At 43.8% G+C, this 17,500-nt stretch overlaps 1 protein-coding gene across 1 annotated transcript in view; it reads right to left on the bottom strand.

Moving 5' to 3' along the window:
* Positions 1-5,507: 5,507 nt before the first annotated feature.
* The window catches only part of LOC138946065 (uncharacterized), a 17,911-nt gene continuing 5,918 nt past the window's right edge, over positions 5,508-17,500 (bottom strand). The window contains exons 2-6 of the mRNA XM_070317581.1: positions 10,965-11,143; positions 10,313-10,545; positions 8,383-8,551; positions 6,670-6,816; positions 5,508-6,120 (exon numbers count right to left, since the gene is read on the bottom strand). Coding sequence (XP_070173682.1) covers positions 5,629-6,120; positions 6,670-6,816; positions 8,383-8,551; positions 10,313-10,545; positions 10,965-11,143 — 1,220 coding nt within the window. The 3' untranslated portion in view covers positions 5,508-5,628. The remainder of the gene's footprint in view (positions 6,121-6,669; positions 6,817-8,382; positions 8,552-10,312; positions 10,546-10,964; positions 11,144-17,500) is intronic.

The following is a 17,500-nucleotide window of genomic DNA, read 5'->3' as shown; positions in this document are numbered from 1 at the left end:
GACATGAATAATTGTCTAAAATTCATCTTCCTGTCACTTGCAGTATTCCGCAGAGAAACAGTTACCAGCCTGGTGCGTAGCTTTGCCACAACGAGAGGGACGCACAGCATCAACAATTCATGAGTCTGTGGAGAACAGTGCCAAAAATTGACAACGCCCCGCTCGCCTCTGCAATACATTGTAGTGCAGCAAAAAATCTCCAGCAACATTGTAGTTGCGTCCCTTTATAGGTGGCGCGTGAGGGACTTGCATGGAAAAGGGTGGAGAGAGGATGGAGGGGGGCGGGGAGAGGAGGAGGGGGGGAGATGTTAAGGGTAAAACAAATAGGGAGAGGTCGGAGGAGGAGGGGGAGAGGAAACTACAGCTAGGAGGTGTGAGGATAGAATAGTGCATTGTAACAGGGCGGGGGGGTGGGGGTGGGGGGGGGGGGGGGGGTGGGGGTAGTTAGGTATGTTTAAAAAAGGTAAAGGTGAAATGTAAGGAGAAGCCTGTAACAGACTTGGAATGGTGAAAGATGAAAAAGATGGAAGTTTTGGCGTATCGAACTGAAATGGCTTGGTGGGGGTTGGAATTTCGTTTGAAAATGGTGTTTGAACACATTGGACAATTTCGCAGGCATGTCGGAATACAAAAAAAAGGGGAGGGGGGGGGGGGGGGTAGGAGTTGTGGTTTACCATTCAGTGAGAGAGCATCCCCGCACAAGAACTCTGTCTGTTGGCTGCATACTCTTGGGACACGAATGGCCTTTCCAAACGCACACACCGCGTTTCTTTTGGTGAGCAGTATATCAGTGAGAGGCAGTCAGAGACTGTGTACATTAGAATTGTCTCATGCAGTACACTTACAGAGTCTAATATGACGGCTTACTAGTGCCAAAACCTGGGGTTACCCATTATCACGTGATAATTACTAATTAACGCTGTGAGTCTCTGTTTTCACTCGTTAGTTACTCATTTTCACGGGATAATTAGTAATTTTCACGGGAAAATGACTAATTTTTAGTTTTGGCACTAGCAATCCGCCAGGAAGTGAGCCAAAACTAAAAATTAGTAATTAACAGGTGAAAGTTAGCAATTTTCCCGGTAAAATTAGTAATTAACACGTGAAAATGGTAATTATCAAGGGAAAATTACTAATTTTCCCTTGATAATTACAATTATGAGGTTTTGGCACTAGTAAGCCCTATGACGACTTACTAGTGCCAAAACCTGGGGTTACCCATTATCACGTGATAATTACTAATTAACGCTGTCAGTTACTGTTTTCACCTGTTAGTTACTCATTTTCACGGGAAAATTACTAATTTTTAGTTTTGGCACTAGCAGTCCGCCAGGAAGTGAGCCAAAACTAAAAATGAGTAATTAACAGGTGAAAGTTAGTAATTATTCCGGGAAAATTAGTAATTTTCCAGAGAAAATTAGTAATAAATACGTGAAAATGGTAATTATCAAGGGAAAATTATGAGGTTTTGGCACTAGTAAGCCGTCATAGTCTAACTTGATTATGTGGAATTGAGTTCAACTTGCGGCCACTCTAATCCAGCGGGAGTAGCCTCTCTCTCTTTTACTTTGGTCAGTGGCTGTATTCATTCGTTACTGTCTCGCTGCTCTCACTTCTAAATTAGGTGTGTGCGCATTGTACGTTAACTTTAAGCGTGAGTCGCGAGCGCTTCCTTTGACCACATCGATGTTTCCCAAAGAGTGCGTACAGTGTTCCAAAGTCTTGAGGTATCCCCGAGCGCTTGATTTGACGGACCAAAACCACCATGTGGCAAGCAAGCTACCAACCAATCCATCAAACATCCAATCTGTTTTAAAGTCATTATTTAGAGTATTGCACGTAGTGTGTTTATTACGTAAACAGTTGCACAATTGTAGCAAAAGTCTTTATTTTTTCTCTCTCTCGCTCCCTCGTCACACACATAATAGCTCTCTTCACACACACACACACACACACACACACACACACACACACACACACACACACACACACACACACACAGAGAGACAAACATACATCCACATCCATTTACAAAAACACCAACACACACATCAACACACACACACACACACACACACACACACACACACACACCAACAGACACACACCGACACATTCACACCCACACACAAACACACACATTCTGCACAACACACAACACACAACAGCACGTGAACATTTGCATACACACACACACACATACCATCAGTGTCCCAAATTAACACTGTCCGTCAACAGACCTTGAGTATGCAAATAAAGTTTGCGGAATGAATTAAATTGCAAAGTAAAATAAATGTTGTTTTTCACCACGACTTCGCATCACTTTCAACACACTACCACAACTCTCTCCGTCTATCGCTGTTCACCCCCCGTGGGTTAGGGGGAAGAATTTACCCAATGCTCCCCAGCATGTCGTAAGAGGCGACTAACGGATTCTGTTTCTCCTTTTACCCTTGTTAAGTGTTTCTTGTATAGAATATAATCAATGTTTGTAAAGATTTTAGTCAAGCAGTATGTAAGAAATGTTAAGTCCTTTGTACTGGAAACTTGCATTCTCTCAGTAAGGTCATATATTGTACTACGTTGCAAGCCCTTGGAGCTTTTGTGAACAAGAAACAATTGACAAGTGGCTCTCTCCCATCTCCCCCCTTTCCCCGTCGCGATATAACCTTCGTGGTTGAAAACGACGTTAAACACCAAATAAACAAATATGCTGTTCTGTACCTTGCAACATAATTCTGCCGTGTGCTGACAAAACCGAGTAAGTCCACTGAAGCTAGTTCTGAGATAAACGACTTTTTCTGTTTTATTACATTTCTCAAAAGTGACGATTATCTTGATCAACCTACAGAGATAATAAGATAAATAGCATTATTGTACGTTTACAACCCGAGTTTGATAATGATCTGATGGATGGTTTTTGTTTTGTTGGGCATTTTGTGGACTTACTTGGTTTTGTCACTTTTTCCCCTTATATCAGATCTAAAAAAATTGACAGATCTAAGCAAGTGGACTTACTTGGTTTTGTCAAAACATTTGGAAGAAAAAGTAGTGCTTTTTTTGAGGATGAAAGTCGCTTGTTCATTTCAATGCGTTATTCTCTCAGGTGCCAGGAGAAACGTTCCGTATAACTCTCGCTTACTCTATTACACATGTCGTGTGCACATTAGAGCGTTTACTTCCCTTTGCTTATTTGATCTCTAAACTACGCTCTGGCTCATTTCGGTACGATTCTCACAGATACTTTCGAAGCGAACCTGTAACAATGTGTGCGTTTGTGTGTTTGTTCTGATTAAAACCAGGCTTGATCTAAGGACTATGTCCAGTCAAGAATAAAAGCTGGTTCTTGTGTATGACTGTGTACGTGAGTGTTAGTTTGAGTGCCTTGGAGAATGATGAGCATATCAGATTGCGGTGATTTGCTAAAATACATATTATTCACGTACAATTTTTTAAGCTACTCAGCATGTTTTTTTGTTCCGGTAATGTTTTGTTGTTGTAAGTTTGGGTGGTACGGTTACTACTATAGTTACAGCCTTAAATCACATTATTTGAAATTCAAATCAAACACTATTTACCCGGGTTTGATGTCTTAAAAATCGTTTCTTGAAATTGTTATTACGAAATATTTCTGGACATTAAAATGCTAGCACAGGCACGAAAGTGATTTTATTGCAGGTGTCAATGTTTCCTGAATCTATTTATAGATGTGTTACGTTTGAATTGATATCAAGCAATTCAGGTGCCGTGTGGACATGGTACGGAAACATTCACTGTCCCGATTGACGGGTTTTAACGGCGAGGACGCAATTTTTGTGAAGGCGTTTTAGTTCTGCTTCTTCTTCTTCTTTTGCGTTCGTGGGCTGAAACTCCCACGTACACGTGTGCTTTTGCACGAGTGGATTTGTACGTGGATGACCGTTTTTACAAAACCATTTAGGCAGCCATACGCCGTTTTCGGTGAAAGCATGCTGGGTATTTTCGTGTTTCTATAACCCACCGAACTCTGCTTTGGACTGCACGATCTTTTCCGTGCGCACTTGGTCTTGTGCTTGCGTGTACACACGAAGGGTGATAAGGCACCAGCAGGCCTGCACGTAAGTTGACCTGGGATATCGGTAAAATCTTCACCTTAATTACCCGTCAGGTGCGGCCGGGATTCGAACCCACGACCTTCCGCTTTGGTAAGTCTTTTTTTTTTCAAAATGATATTTTTTGTCCATCAAAAAGAAAAAATCAATGCGCATCTTGTGTGCTAATTTCTACTTTTTAGAGTGTTTAGATAAGCAGATATGAACAAGTAAGTCCACAACCAAAAACAACTTTTTAAGTGTGCATGAATGTTTTGACAAAACCAAGTAAGTCCAAGGGGTTCCCAATTTTCCTATAATGATAGTTTTAAAATTCTTGTCAGACGACCCATACAGAAAATACGTCATTTTAAGTTTAGAACTCACAAATGACGTCATTTAAAGTTTAGAACACACAAATGACTTCTTTCGATAAGGCGAGACATAATGACGTCACCTTATGACGTTTTATTTTAAACATTTTTCTTCTCTATCTATAATTCTCCTGACGATCCTTGTCTCTCTCTCTCTCTCCCTCCCTATCTCTCTCTTTTCCTCCCTCCATCTCTCTTTCTATCCCTCCCAACCTCTCTCGCTATCTCTCTCCCTCTTACTCTCTTCCTCCTTCCCTAATTCCTCTTTCCCTTTATTTCTCTCTCTCCCTCCATCCCCCCCCCCCCCTCGACCCTGATTTCTTTCCCCTCTCTCACTCTCTCCCTGTTTAGTCTCTCTCTCTCCCTTTCTCTCTCTCTCTCTCTCTCTCTCTCTCTCCCTCTCTCTCTCTCTCTCTCTCTCTCTCTCTCTCTCTCTCTCTCTCTCTCTCTCTCTCCATCTTGTGCAAATTCGTAATGTTAACGTTATTTTCACTGTTTTGTCATTTATCTTGTCAACACTTCTTCTTTAGCAGCCATGCTTGCACCAAAACTAGCACCCCTACTAACAAGTAAAATGCCGCAAGAATATTCGGATTGACTTTGACGTCATACTGGCAAAAACATTGCATTCTGATTGGTTATAGCGTCATAAAGGTTCTTGTGATTGGTGGATGGACTTACTTGGTTTTACCAGCAAATTGACATGTAATTTTTTTTGAGAAATGTTTGAAGTTGTGGACTTACTTTTCTATATCTCCTTATCTATTTATTTTACAAAGTCAAAATTTACACACAGGCTGCTTCTTGATTTCTTAGTTTTGATGAACAAAAAGATATCATTTTTGGGAAAAAATGGACTTACTCGGTTTTGTCAGCACATTGCAGATGTACTTTAAACAGTTTTTAAGGTGTGGACTTACTTTTTTATATCTCCTTATCTATTTATTTCACAAAGTCACAATTTACACATAAGGTGCGCCTTAATTTCTAAGCTTTGATGAACAAAAAATATCATTTTTGAAAAAAAATGGACTTACTCGGTTTTGTCAGCACACGGCAGAATTATTCCAGTGACACTGTTCCGAAATGTTACCCCATCACTGGTGATCATCTTCACCGATACCACAAACCAACATAACAGTTCTTGATATTACAAATTATTACTACATTCACCTCCCTAAAATCTAAACGTTTTTCACAAATAACTCCCCCGGGGCTGGATTGTATTGAAAAAGTTCAAAGTCCAGTTTGAATCTTTCTTGCACCAACTTCAACAATTCAATCGGAACCTCTCTGTAAGCCGCCATCATTGTTCTTCGTCTCAAGGCCAACCACTCTAGACGACTGAGCGACGAAGCAGATGACACAGAAATCACGTGATTCGTAAATATGTCTCTCGCCTCAGAGAGCGTGAATTCGTTCAGCTGGTCAGTTAGAAGTTTTTCAGGATAAGGTTCAGAATTCGGAATGTACCCGTTGAGCTGAAATGCTCGCCACAGTCTTCTGGCAAGTCCCACTCGGTCCAGGCAAGCTTTCAACGCTTGTCGACGATCCCACAGGCGAAAGTGATAATCAGCCAATAGTTTCACCTCGTCCATCACGTGACTGGACTGCCTGCGGGAGGATTCGGGTAGGAGGTGACCGAGACCGGAAGTGCGCAGAACATACGCGGCATCCTGAAAAATAAACTACCAACTCTTAGTACTTCTTACTACAATGTACCACGCTTCTGTTGGGGATTTTGAATCAAACTTGAAGTCAAAGAAATCGCGAAACAGGACCAGAACATGAACATGAAAGCTGGCAGACGGAGAAGCATTGCTGATTGTGTGTGTGTGTGTGTGTGTGTGTGTGTGTGTGTGTGTGTGTGTGTGTGTGTGTGTGTGTGTGTGTGTGTGTGTGTGTATGTGTGTGTGTGTGTGTGTGTGTTGGTGCTAACACTTATTCACGCCAAATCTCGCAATAATTCAGCTGCGTGGCTGGAATAATACATAATTATGCACACTTGTGTTGCATTCTGAAATTCTGACCTATCGTACCCAGCTGAATTTTCGCAAAACACTCGTTAACGCGTTAACCCGCTATAATTCAGCTACGTGACTAGCGATAACAAATATGCATACTCTTGCATTGCTTTCTGGGAGTCTCTCGTGCCCAGCTGAATTTTTGCAAAGCACTCATTCATGCGTTATCCCGCTAGAATTCAGCAAAACACGTATGGTTACCTGGAAGAAAGTGTCCATCTTGCCCACGAGCTGAGGGCGGAGCAGACAGGGGTTGCACGTGAGGTGGACAGGCGACCAGTGAGGATCCTGATTGACCACTAGGGCGTAGTGAAGGAACTCCGCGAAGCTCACGTCATCGGAACACATCTGGGGAAAAAAAAGATTAATAGCATTCAATAAATCTTACTGCCCGGTATGGAGGGCAGCAGATTCAATAAATAAAGAAATGTAAATGAATAAGTTTCTTACTTACTGCATAACTACTCGTTATGCCCTCTCGCATGTATAGGGCAGCAGGGAAGGACATATATTCCTGTCTGTCTTTGGCCGACTTCTGGATGGAACCCCAGATGTGGTTAATATTTTTCTAGTTCTCACTCAGTCTATGATTTTGACGCCAGATGTTCTACGGGTTTTCCCCTTTTCCTTTTCCAGTAGAGGGCTGTTCGTGGGATGCTGCATAGTTCACCTTTGGTCACATATTCGACCCAAGAACAAATAAGTAACTAACTAAATGAGCGGGCAGCTAAATACATAAAGGGAAGAAAGAGAGAGAATTGAATTGAATTGAATTGAACTTTATTTAACAAGGATTCAGATTTAAGGCTACGCCTTTTCTTACAATCTGTCCTTGGGACGCACAGATACACAATGATAAAATAAAAAAATTAAAAATTAACAAGAAATTCCCCCGAGGTAGGAAAAACACCCCCGTCCTTACCATTCTCACTGCCACCAACTGAGAAGGCACGTTTTTATCTTTCTACTAAAACCAGATAAAATAGAAAACACACATTACACTTGAACTGTAGAAAAGATAAAAACACACTCTACACAACGGACAGCTTTTTCTGGTCAGGAAGTTTTAAGCCACCCAGCAACTCCGAGGTAGGAAAAACACCCCCGTCCTTACCATTCTCACTGCCACCAACTGAGAAGGTTATTTCCCTTTGACCATTAATATGTCCCTCTATAAGTCCTTGTAGAATCTTAATCCACCAATAACTCCCTAACCGTGTGTTTGACTGGTAAGGACCGTCTCAGGAATGTATAGAACCTGTTCACCAAGTTTGGTGACGATCGGTCCGTTCATTCTTGAGATCTATATGCGAACACAAACACACAAACACACAAACAAACAAACAAACACATCGACCGAATCCTATACACACCCCTATACCGGGGGTGTAAAAAGTTAGCCAACAAAAGGAGGTCGGAAAACTTCAGCACGTGATGATAAAGATGACGATGATGATGATGATGATGATGATGATGATGTAGATGAGGCATGAAGAGCATACATATGTGGTTATTCATAAAATCAAATGCATACTATGCAGGTAATTATAAGTAAAAGCCCCATGGTAGCAATCAAACATGTAGCAAAAGTACAACAAAAATATGTTCAGAATATACAATGCACGTGCAGCATATCTTTGACGTAATACTAAGTGTGGTAAATCAAAACGAGTTAGAGAGAGAGAGAGAGAGAGAGAGAGAGAGAGAGAGAGAGAGAGAGAGAGAGAGAGAGAGAGAGAGAGAGAGAGAGAGAGAGAGAGAGCGAGAGCGAGAGAGAGAGCGAGAGAGGGAGAGAGAGCGAGAGAGAGAGAGAGAGAGAGAAAGAGAGCGAGAGAGAGAGAGAGAGAGAGAGAGAGAGAGAGAGAGAGAGAGAGAGAGAGAGAGAGAGAGAGATCCACGGTTGTCACAGTTTACCTGGGATTCATCCCTGGTCCAATTTCTTTGCCCTTTGAGCAGGGAGAAGCCAATAGTTGACTGACTGGCGTTCTTCAAGGTCGAGTTCAACATGAGTTCTTCGCGCTTGCGCAGAATCCGCTTCCCGTGGTCCAGCCAAGAGTCAGGAAGAACAAACTTGTCTATATACCTGAAGCAAACAAAAACAACATAAACATTAGGCCTAAAAAAAAAAGGTGTGGTTACGGTAACCCGACCTACCCTATTTTTAGGGGCCGACCCTATAACTTTTTTTTACATTTGTCAAAAAAACACCAAAAAAACAACAACAACAACAAGAAAACGAGTGCAGAAAACGCAATGAAAGCGACAGCGCTCGAGTCGCACACTTATTTCCCTGTCAAGTAGGTTTAATTTGTACACATTAGAAAAAAAGTAAAAAGACCGCTGGGTCGAAACTGACATCTGTGAATGTAACGTATTGTGTTGTCAATAACAAACGTTCCAACAACTTACCTTTCTTGTATCTTGAAACGAAAACAACAACAAATCGTTCGTTCATCTAATATGCCTCTTATTGTGAAAGGTTACAGGAGCCTGGTTCGAAATAGCTCTATCAGTTTCGTCTGACATTTAGAATGGTTGCGTCCCGAAGGCTCCGAAGGTCCTGTCTGGAATATGTCATGATGTCAAAATAATGTTCGGATAGCTTGTGTGTGACTTAGAACTTGCAGTGCTCAGTTTTTACCCTCTCCTTGTCTCTGTTTCTGACCCCCCCTCTCTCTCTCTCTATGTCTCTCTCTCTCTGTCTCTCTCTCTCTCCCTCGCTCTCTCTCTCTCTCTCTCTGTCTCATTCTGTCTCTCTGTCTCTGTCTCTGTCTGTCTCTCTCTGTCTGTCTGTTTCTCTCTCTCTCTCTCCCTCTCTCTCTCTCTCTCTCTCTCTCTCTCTCTCTCTCTCTCTCTCGTCTCTTCTCTATTTTTGGTCAACCCAATTGTAGTTTCCGAAGACAAATCCCCGCCCCCTCGCTTTCTGGATCTGGTCTTCTCATGAACAAAATCATCGTTGTTAGTCTCTTCCCTTTGTCCCAGCCCCCCTACTCTGTCTGATTATTTATATGTCTATTTCTCTCTCTCTCTCTCTCTCTCTCTCTCTCAACTCTCCTCTCCCTTCTATCTTTCTCTCTCTCACACACTCTCTCTCTCTCACGCTCTCTCTCTCTCTCACACACACTCTCTCTCTCTATCTCTCCTCTCCATTCTCTCTCTCTCTCTCTCTCTCCTCTCCCCCTCTCTCACTCTCTTTCTCTCTCTCCTCTCTCTCACTCTCTTTCTCTCTCTCCCCTCTCTCTCTCTCTCCCTTCTCTCTCTCTCTCCCTTCTCTCTCTCTCTCTCTCTTTCTCTCTCTCTCTTTCTCTCTCTCCCTTCTCTCTATCTCCCTTCTCTCTCTCTCTCTTTCTCTCTCTCTCTTTCTCTCTCTCTTCCTTCTCTCTCTCTCTCTCTTTCTCTCTCTCTTCCTTCTCTCTGTCTCTTTCTATCTTTCTATCCCTTCTCTCTCTCACTCTTTCTCTCTCTCTCTCCCCTCCCTTCTCTCTCTCTCTCTCTCCTCTCCCCCTCTCTCACTCTCTTTCTCTCTCTCCTCTCTCTCTCTCTCCTCTCCCTTCTCTCTCTCCTCTCCCTTCTCTCTCTCTCTCTCTTTCTCTCTCTCTCTTTCTCTCTCCTTCTCTCTCTCTCCCCTCTCTCTCTCTCTTTCCCACCTCTCTCTCTTTCGCTTCTCTCTTCTCTCTCTCCCCCCCCTCTCTCTCTCTCTCCCCTCTCTCTCTCTCCCTTCTCTCTCTCTCTCTCCCCTCTCTCTCTCTCCCCTCTCTCTCTCTCTCTCCTCCCTTCTCTCTCTCTCTCTCTCTCTCTCTCCCTCCCTCCCCTTTCCCTTCTCACTCCCCCCACCCCAACGTACCCACTCCACAGACGGCTCCAAGGGTCTCGGGCAAACATGACGCGGCGAGTTAGGAAGATGACGTCATGCTCGTGTACGTCATCAAAGCGGAGGTTCTTGGTCCGTTGTCCTCCGTCAAAGTGCACGAAGAGACGATCAATGTCGAAGGGGGAATTGATGGGTTTGGGGTTCCAGGGGCTCTCTGTGTCGTTGTGCAGGTAGAAAAATATTCGCATCCAGAACGTACATCCCACCTGTAAAAGAATAAAATTTTAAAAAAACATTGCCCCATATTAACCCTCTATCCGTCAAGTCAATCATGTAGTTAAGGGACGGAGTCCTATTTTGGGCATATTCCTCTGTTGAACCACCCTTTTTTTTTTGCAATCATCGAAGAAAAATTACTGGGATTGCTTTGAAATAAGCACTATGCTTGAGTGAGAATCCTAAATGCCATATATTGTTTATGTCACAATAAAAAGAAATTGAACACAGTTTTGTTTAAACTAAAAAGCCATTATATTGACTGAATGTAAGCAATCGATTTGAGCTGCAGGCAACGAACGCAGACAAAAGAGAAGAAGACCACACACAAAATATGGTTAAGATGACAACAGAAACATAGTAAAATTGAATTTAAATCACCGGTACCCGAGACAGAGCAAACACTAACCTTAGGTACCCAACAGAGACTGAGATTTGCGGGGAGGTAGACGAGAGGATTTTGAACCAGACCGGGCACCCCTCCAGACCCCTGCGTGACGTCACACACACCCTGGTAGTGCTTCCATCGTGACGTCATCACCTCTCCCATCTCTTCTTCTTCGTCTTCGGGTGCAGTCATCGTCGCAGCTATTTTGAATACACATGTAAAAAATGAGTCGAACATCAACCTTGTGATGATCGTATTAACGGCGCCATCCAGTAAAAGCCAGTCTCCTTACTTTGTAAAAGAATACTAGTCTACCTATCCACGCCCCCCCGCCCTCCACCTCCACCTCCACCTCAAGTTAGAATCTTTCAGTCTAAGATTTTCCCCATTCCTTTGCTTTCACAGAATTCTGTTTTTAGCGCCCGTGACTGTATCATCTTTTTGTTTATACTCCCACCTTTTAAGATCTAATGTTCCCAGACTCATGTTTCGCATTCTTAAAAGGAAAGGGCCCAGGGTGAAGGGTGGGGTAGAGTGGAGAGGGGATGGAGGGGGGGATGAAGGTGGGCACTGTAAGCTTATCAGTTTTAAAAATGGCTACACAATGACTGCCTTGTCTGAAGCGGCTTAGACAGGAGACAAGAAGTAATCTGTTTCGGGAAGGACATGGACACAGCTGGACTACCAATATGAATGGTGTCGACACAGCTAGACTACCAATATGAATGGTGTCGACATAGCCAGACTACCAATATGAATGGTGTCGACACAGCTAGACTACAAATATGAATGGTGTCGACACAGCTGGACTACCAATATGAATGGTGTCGGCACAGCCAGACTACCAATATGAATGGTGTCGACACAGCTAGACTACCAATATGAATGGTGTCGACACAGCTAGACTACAAATATGAATGGTGTCGACACAGCTGGACTACCAATATGAATGGTGTCGACACAGCCAGACTACCAATATGAATGGTGTCCACACAGCTAGACTACCAATATGAATGGTGTCGACACAGCTAGACTACCAATATGAATGGTGTCGACACAGCTGGACTACCAATATGAATGGTGTCGACACAGCTAGACTACCAATATGAATGGTGTCGGCACAGCTGGACTACCAATATGAATGGTGTCGACACAGCTAAACTACCAATATGAATGGTGTCGACACAGCTGGACTACCAATATAAATGGTGTCGACACAGCTAGACTGCCAATATGAATTACGCAGAGGCAAACTGATCCTACTCGAAATCGATGGTCCCAAAAAACTGATGCCAGATAATATCCTTTTGTCAACGTAGAGCCTTAGGCAAAAAGCTTTGACGTTTTTGTGTTTCACTCGCTTAGGGCAGGCACTGCTACAGCTTAGCACTACGGTGAGTTTTGTTTTTGCACTGACACCGACACTGTGAGTGTGTTAGTGTGTTTGTGTGTGTGTGGCGCGCGCGCGCGCGCGCGCGCGTGTGTGTGTGTGTGTGTGTGTGTGTCTGTGTCTGTGTGCGTGTGCGAGAGCGTGTGTGCGGGCACGTGAGTGCGTGTGCGCGCACGCGAGTGCATTTTTGAGTATGTCTGTTTGTCTGTCTGTCTGTGTTTGCTTTCCCCTTTTTCATCCTTCCCAGTACCGCAAAGTCATATTTTTAATAACGAAAAAGCAGAAGCCATCAGGTCTCTGTGGACAAGGGCTCAGCTAAGGTCAGAGCGATGGCCTACACTGTGCGCCACCAGGGACGATGCGCACGTGAAGAATGTGCTACGAGTTTGCAACGCGCCCGACAGAGCGTGCACTGAAAGTCGCATTTACCAAGCCCATTTTAGCGCTGTGAATTCAAAACTCACCATCCAGCGTCATTATTGCATAATATCTGATAGAAGTCCATTATTTTGATCAATGCAAAGAATGACTCCAGTAACATTACTTGACGGGATGAGCAATTGTTCTGACGCCAGGTCGGTCCAATGTCCGATGGTTTTAAAAAGTAGGATGTCTTCTGACATAACAATGTTTTTTGAACCAGGACATTTTGACCGATGTGTATTTTGAATCTAGGTCCAACTGACCTGTTGTCCTCTGGGTATGGGAACAACACTGCCGTGGTGTTGTTCGTTGTTGTATTTTCTGCTGTCTGATACCAGAATAGACGAAATAACTCTGTTGGATTTAAATGGGTTTTAAAGAGTGAATACTCTTGCTTTTATTGAGGCAAACTTTCCCACGTGACATTATAGGCCAGTCACTAGTCTACTGCCTACCGCGGCTCTGTACAATCGTTTTTGTGTGGTAAAAGCGTTCTTCCATTTGGACACATCATGAAAATGTAAAGCCTTGCTCCTTTTGGGGGCAGAGTGGGCATTTTTCGCTGAAATGTTTTTGTAAGTGGCACCTGTGTCATTTTCCAAAGCAAATACATTAAAAACAATTGTTTTTGCCACAGGATGCAGTTCGGCTGGTACTTATTGTGTGTCCAAACGGTGAGATGTTCTAATACCGAAACTTTTTGTTCCTTAGTTTGCCTCAATAAAAGCAAGAGTATTCACTCTTTAACAACCCAAAATAAACCGACCAAGTTATTTCTGAAAATCGTCTATTCTTATTCCAAAACTCTCGTGATTTCATACACGTTGTTGGCGGGCAGAGCCCCTTTAATAACAAAGGCCGAACATTGCCTGAGAACTCTTACTGAGAGGGAGTTTATGTAGCGTGAGGACTGGCCAGACCTCCTGGCTGCGTGTCCTGGTTCGATTCATCACGACAAGCTCAAAGAATCTTTTATATTCGCTTGCTAGGCGTTGAAGCCAGAGAGACGATTGGGAACACGCATCATGTCATGACAGAGGAAGAGAGCAAGACGGAAAATGAGAGGAGAGGGGGAGAGGAGAGTCGGGAGCAGAAAAGGAGGAGAAATAAATGAAGAAGGTATGAGGAGGAGAAGAAGGAGGAGGAGGAGAAGGAGGAGGATGAGGAGGAGGAGGAAGAAAATAAAGAGAGGAGCAGAGGTAGGAGAGAAAAGGAAAATGAGTAGAACAGGAGCGGGAGAAGGGGGGGGGGAGAGAGAGAGGAGGATGAAGCAGAGGACAAAGAGAAGACGAGAAAGAGAGGGAGAGAAGAAGAAGAAGAGAGAGATGAGAAGGAGGAGAGGAAAACGAGAAAGAAAAGAGAAAGGAGCGAAGGCAAGGAGGAGAAGCTGAAGGGAAGGAGGGAAGGGAGGAGGAGGCGGTGGAAGAAGAGGTTGTGAAGAGGGCGAGTAGGAGAAGAGAGAGCTGAGAAGAAGAGGAGCAGAGAAGGAGAAATAGAGAGAGATGAGAGGGAGAGGCGGAGAGGAAGAGAGGAAGAAGAAGAGAGAGGTGAGACGGGGAAGAGAGAGGAGAGAAGGAGAGAGAGAGAAGAAGAAGAAAACTGAAAAGAGCACGAGACGTGGAAGAGAGAAAGAGCAGAGAAGAAGAGAAAGATAAGAGAGAGGAGAGAAGGAGAAGAATGGAAAGAGCATGAGAAGATGAAGAGAGGAGGCGAATCGTGGCAGGAGATTAGGAGAAGAAGATGAAGAGAGGAGGCGAATCGTGGCAGGAGATTAGGAGAAGAAGATGAAGAGAGGAGGCGAATCGTGGCAGGAGATTAGGAGAGGAAGATGAAGAGAGGAGGCGAATCGTGGCAGGAGATTAGGAGAGGAAGATGAAGAGAGGAGGCGAATCGTGGCAGGAGATTAGGAGAAGAAGATGAAGAGAGGAGGCGAATCGTGGCGGGAGATTAGGAGAGGAAGATGAAGAGAGGAGGCGAATCGTGACAGGTGATTAGGAGAAGAAGATGACGAGAGGAGGCGAATCGTGGCAGGTGATTAGGAGAAGAAGATGAAGAGAGGAGGCGAATCGTGACAGAAGATTAGGAGAAGAAGATGAAGAGAGGAGGCGAATCGTGACAGGTGATTAGGAGAAGAAGATGAAGAGAGGAGGCGAATTGTGACAGGTGATTAGGAGAAGAAGATGAAGAGAGGAGGCGAATCGTGACAGGTGATTAGGAGAAGAAGATGAAGAGAGGAGGCGAATCGTGGCAGGAGATTAGGAGAGGAAGATGAAGAGAGGAGGCGAATCGTGACAGGTGATTAGGAGAAGAAGATGACGAGAGGAGGCGAATCGTGGCAGGTGATTAGGAGAAGAAGATGAAGAGAGGAGGCGAATCGTGACAGGTGATTAGGAGAAGATGAAGAGAGGAGGCGAATCGTGGCAGGAGATTAGGAGAAGATGAAGAGAGGAGGCGAATCGTGGCAGGAGATTAGGAGAGGAAGATGAAGAGAGGAGGCGAATCGTGACAGGAGATTAGGAGAAGAAGATGAAGAGAGGAGGCGAATCGTGACAGAAGATTAGGAGAAGAAGATGAAGAGAGGAGGCGAATCGTAACAGGAGATTAGGAGAAGAAGATGAAGAGAGGAGGCGAATCCTGACAGGAGATTAGGAGAAGAAGATGAAGAGAGGAGGCCAATCGTGACAGGAGATTAGGAGAAGAAGATGAAGAGAGGAGGCCAATCGTGACAGGTGATGAGGAGAAGAAGATGAAGAGAGGAGGAAAATCGTGACAGGAGATTAAGAGAAGAAGATGAAGAGAGGAGGCGAATCGTGACAGGAGATTAGGAGAAGAAGATGAAGAGAGGAGGCGAATCGTAACAGGAGATTAGGAGAAGAAGATGAAGAGAGGAGGCGAATCGTGACAGGAGATTAGGAGAAGAAGATGAAGAGAGGAGGCGAATCGTGACAGGAGATTAGGAGAAGAAGATGAAGAGAGGAGGCGAATCGTGACAGGAGATTAGGAGAAGAAGATGAAGAGAGGAGGCGAATCGTGACAGGAGATTAGGAGAGGAAGATGAAGAGGAGGGCGGAGAAGGACAAGAGCATGATTGTTCTTTCTTTATTTGGTGTTTAACGTCGTTTTCAACCACGAAGGGTTATATCGCGACGGGGGGGGGGGGGGGGGGGATGGGATAGAGCCACGTGTTAATTGTTTCTTGTTCACAAAAGCACTAATCAAAAAATTGCTCCAGGGGCTTGCAACGTAGTACAATATATTACCTTACTGGGAGAATGCAAGTTTCCAGTACAAAGGACTTAACATTTCTTACATACTGCTTTACTATAATCTTTACAAACAGTGACTATATTCTACACAAGAAACACTGAACAAGGGTAAAAGGAGAAACAGAATCCGTTAGTCGCCTCTAACGACATGCTGGGGAGCATCGTGTAAATTCTTCCCCCTAACCCGCGGGGGGGGGGGGGGGGAGGGGGGGAGAGCATGATGAAAAGAGAAGAAAGAAGAGGATAGAAGGAGGAGAGGAGGAAAGAATGGACAAAAGAAAAAGAGGAGGCAAAAATGGAGGAGTACAGAAGGAAGAGATCGAGGAGGAGACGATACGGAGGAGGAGGAGAAAAGGGGGGAAAGGAGGGGGAGGCGGCTAAGGAGGTGAGGAGGAAAAAGATAGGGTGGAACAAAAAGGTTCAGTATGAGAACATCTCACCGTTTGGACACACAATAAGTACCAGCCGAACTGCATCCTGTGGAAAAAACCCTATTGTTTTTAATGTATTTGCTTTGCAAAATGACACTGTTGCCACTTACAAAAACATTTCAGCGAAAAATGCCCACTCTGCCCCCAAAAGGAGCAAGGCTTTAGACTTTCATGACGTGTCCAAATGGAAGGACGCTTTTACCACACAACAACGATTGTACAGATCCTGGGTGGCGCACTCGGTGGGTTACAAAGGAACGAAGGTGTCTTGAGTTAACTTTTAATGCAAAATACAAAACAAAACATCGCTTCGGATCTTCGACGTATGTCTTTAAGGTGGTCCTAACTTGAGCCCGAAGTCGACTTCGTGAAGTCCTTTTTTTTACCGAAAACTCAGTGCTAAAGCTCCGGGCGGCCAACTTCGCGAAGCATACTTCAAGTAGTCGACTTCGCCCAGTTCAGGACAGGCTTAAAAGTTAAACCAACTTTGGAAGCTTGGTCAATACATTCCGCGAGAAGGATCCCCCAAAGAGAAAGGAGAGAAAATCACAAGTCGCGCAAGGCAAAATTACAACATTTAGTCAAGCTTTCGAACTAACAGAATGAAACTGAACTCCCTGCATTTTTACAGCAAGAGCGTATACTCGTAGCATCGTCAGTCCACCGCTCGATGCAAAGGCAGTGAAATTGACAAGAAGAGCGAGGTAGTAGTTGCGCTGAGAAGGATAGCACGCTTTTCTTTATCTCTATTCTTTTTACCTTTCTGAGCGTGTTTTTAATCCAAACATATCACATCTATATGTTTTTGGAATCAGGAACCCACAAGGAATAAGATGAAAATGTTTTTAAATCGATTTCGGAAATTTTATCTTAATAATAATTTTTATATTTTTAATTTTCAGAGCTTGTTTTTAATCCAAATATAACATATTTATATGTTTTTGGAATCAGAAAATGATGGATAATAAGATGAACGTAAATTTGGATCGTTTTAAAAAATTTTTAATTTTTTTTTACAATTTTCAGATTTTTAATGACCAAAGTCAT

This window comes from Littorina saxatilis, linkage group LG13 (assembly GCF_037325665.1).
Source record: "Littorina saxatilis isolate snail1 linkage group LG13, US_GU_Lsax_2.0, whole genome shotgun sequence".
NCBI lineage: Eukaryota > Metazoa > Mollusca > Gastropoda > Littorinimorpha > Littorinidae > Littorina > Littorina saxatilis.
Note: the sequence above shows the minus strand (reverse complement) of the source record. Positions and strands in the feature narration are given on the sequence as shown.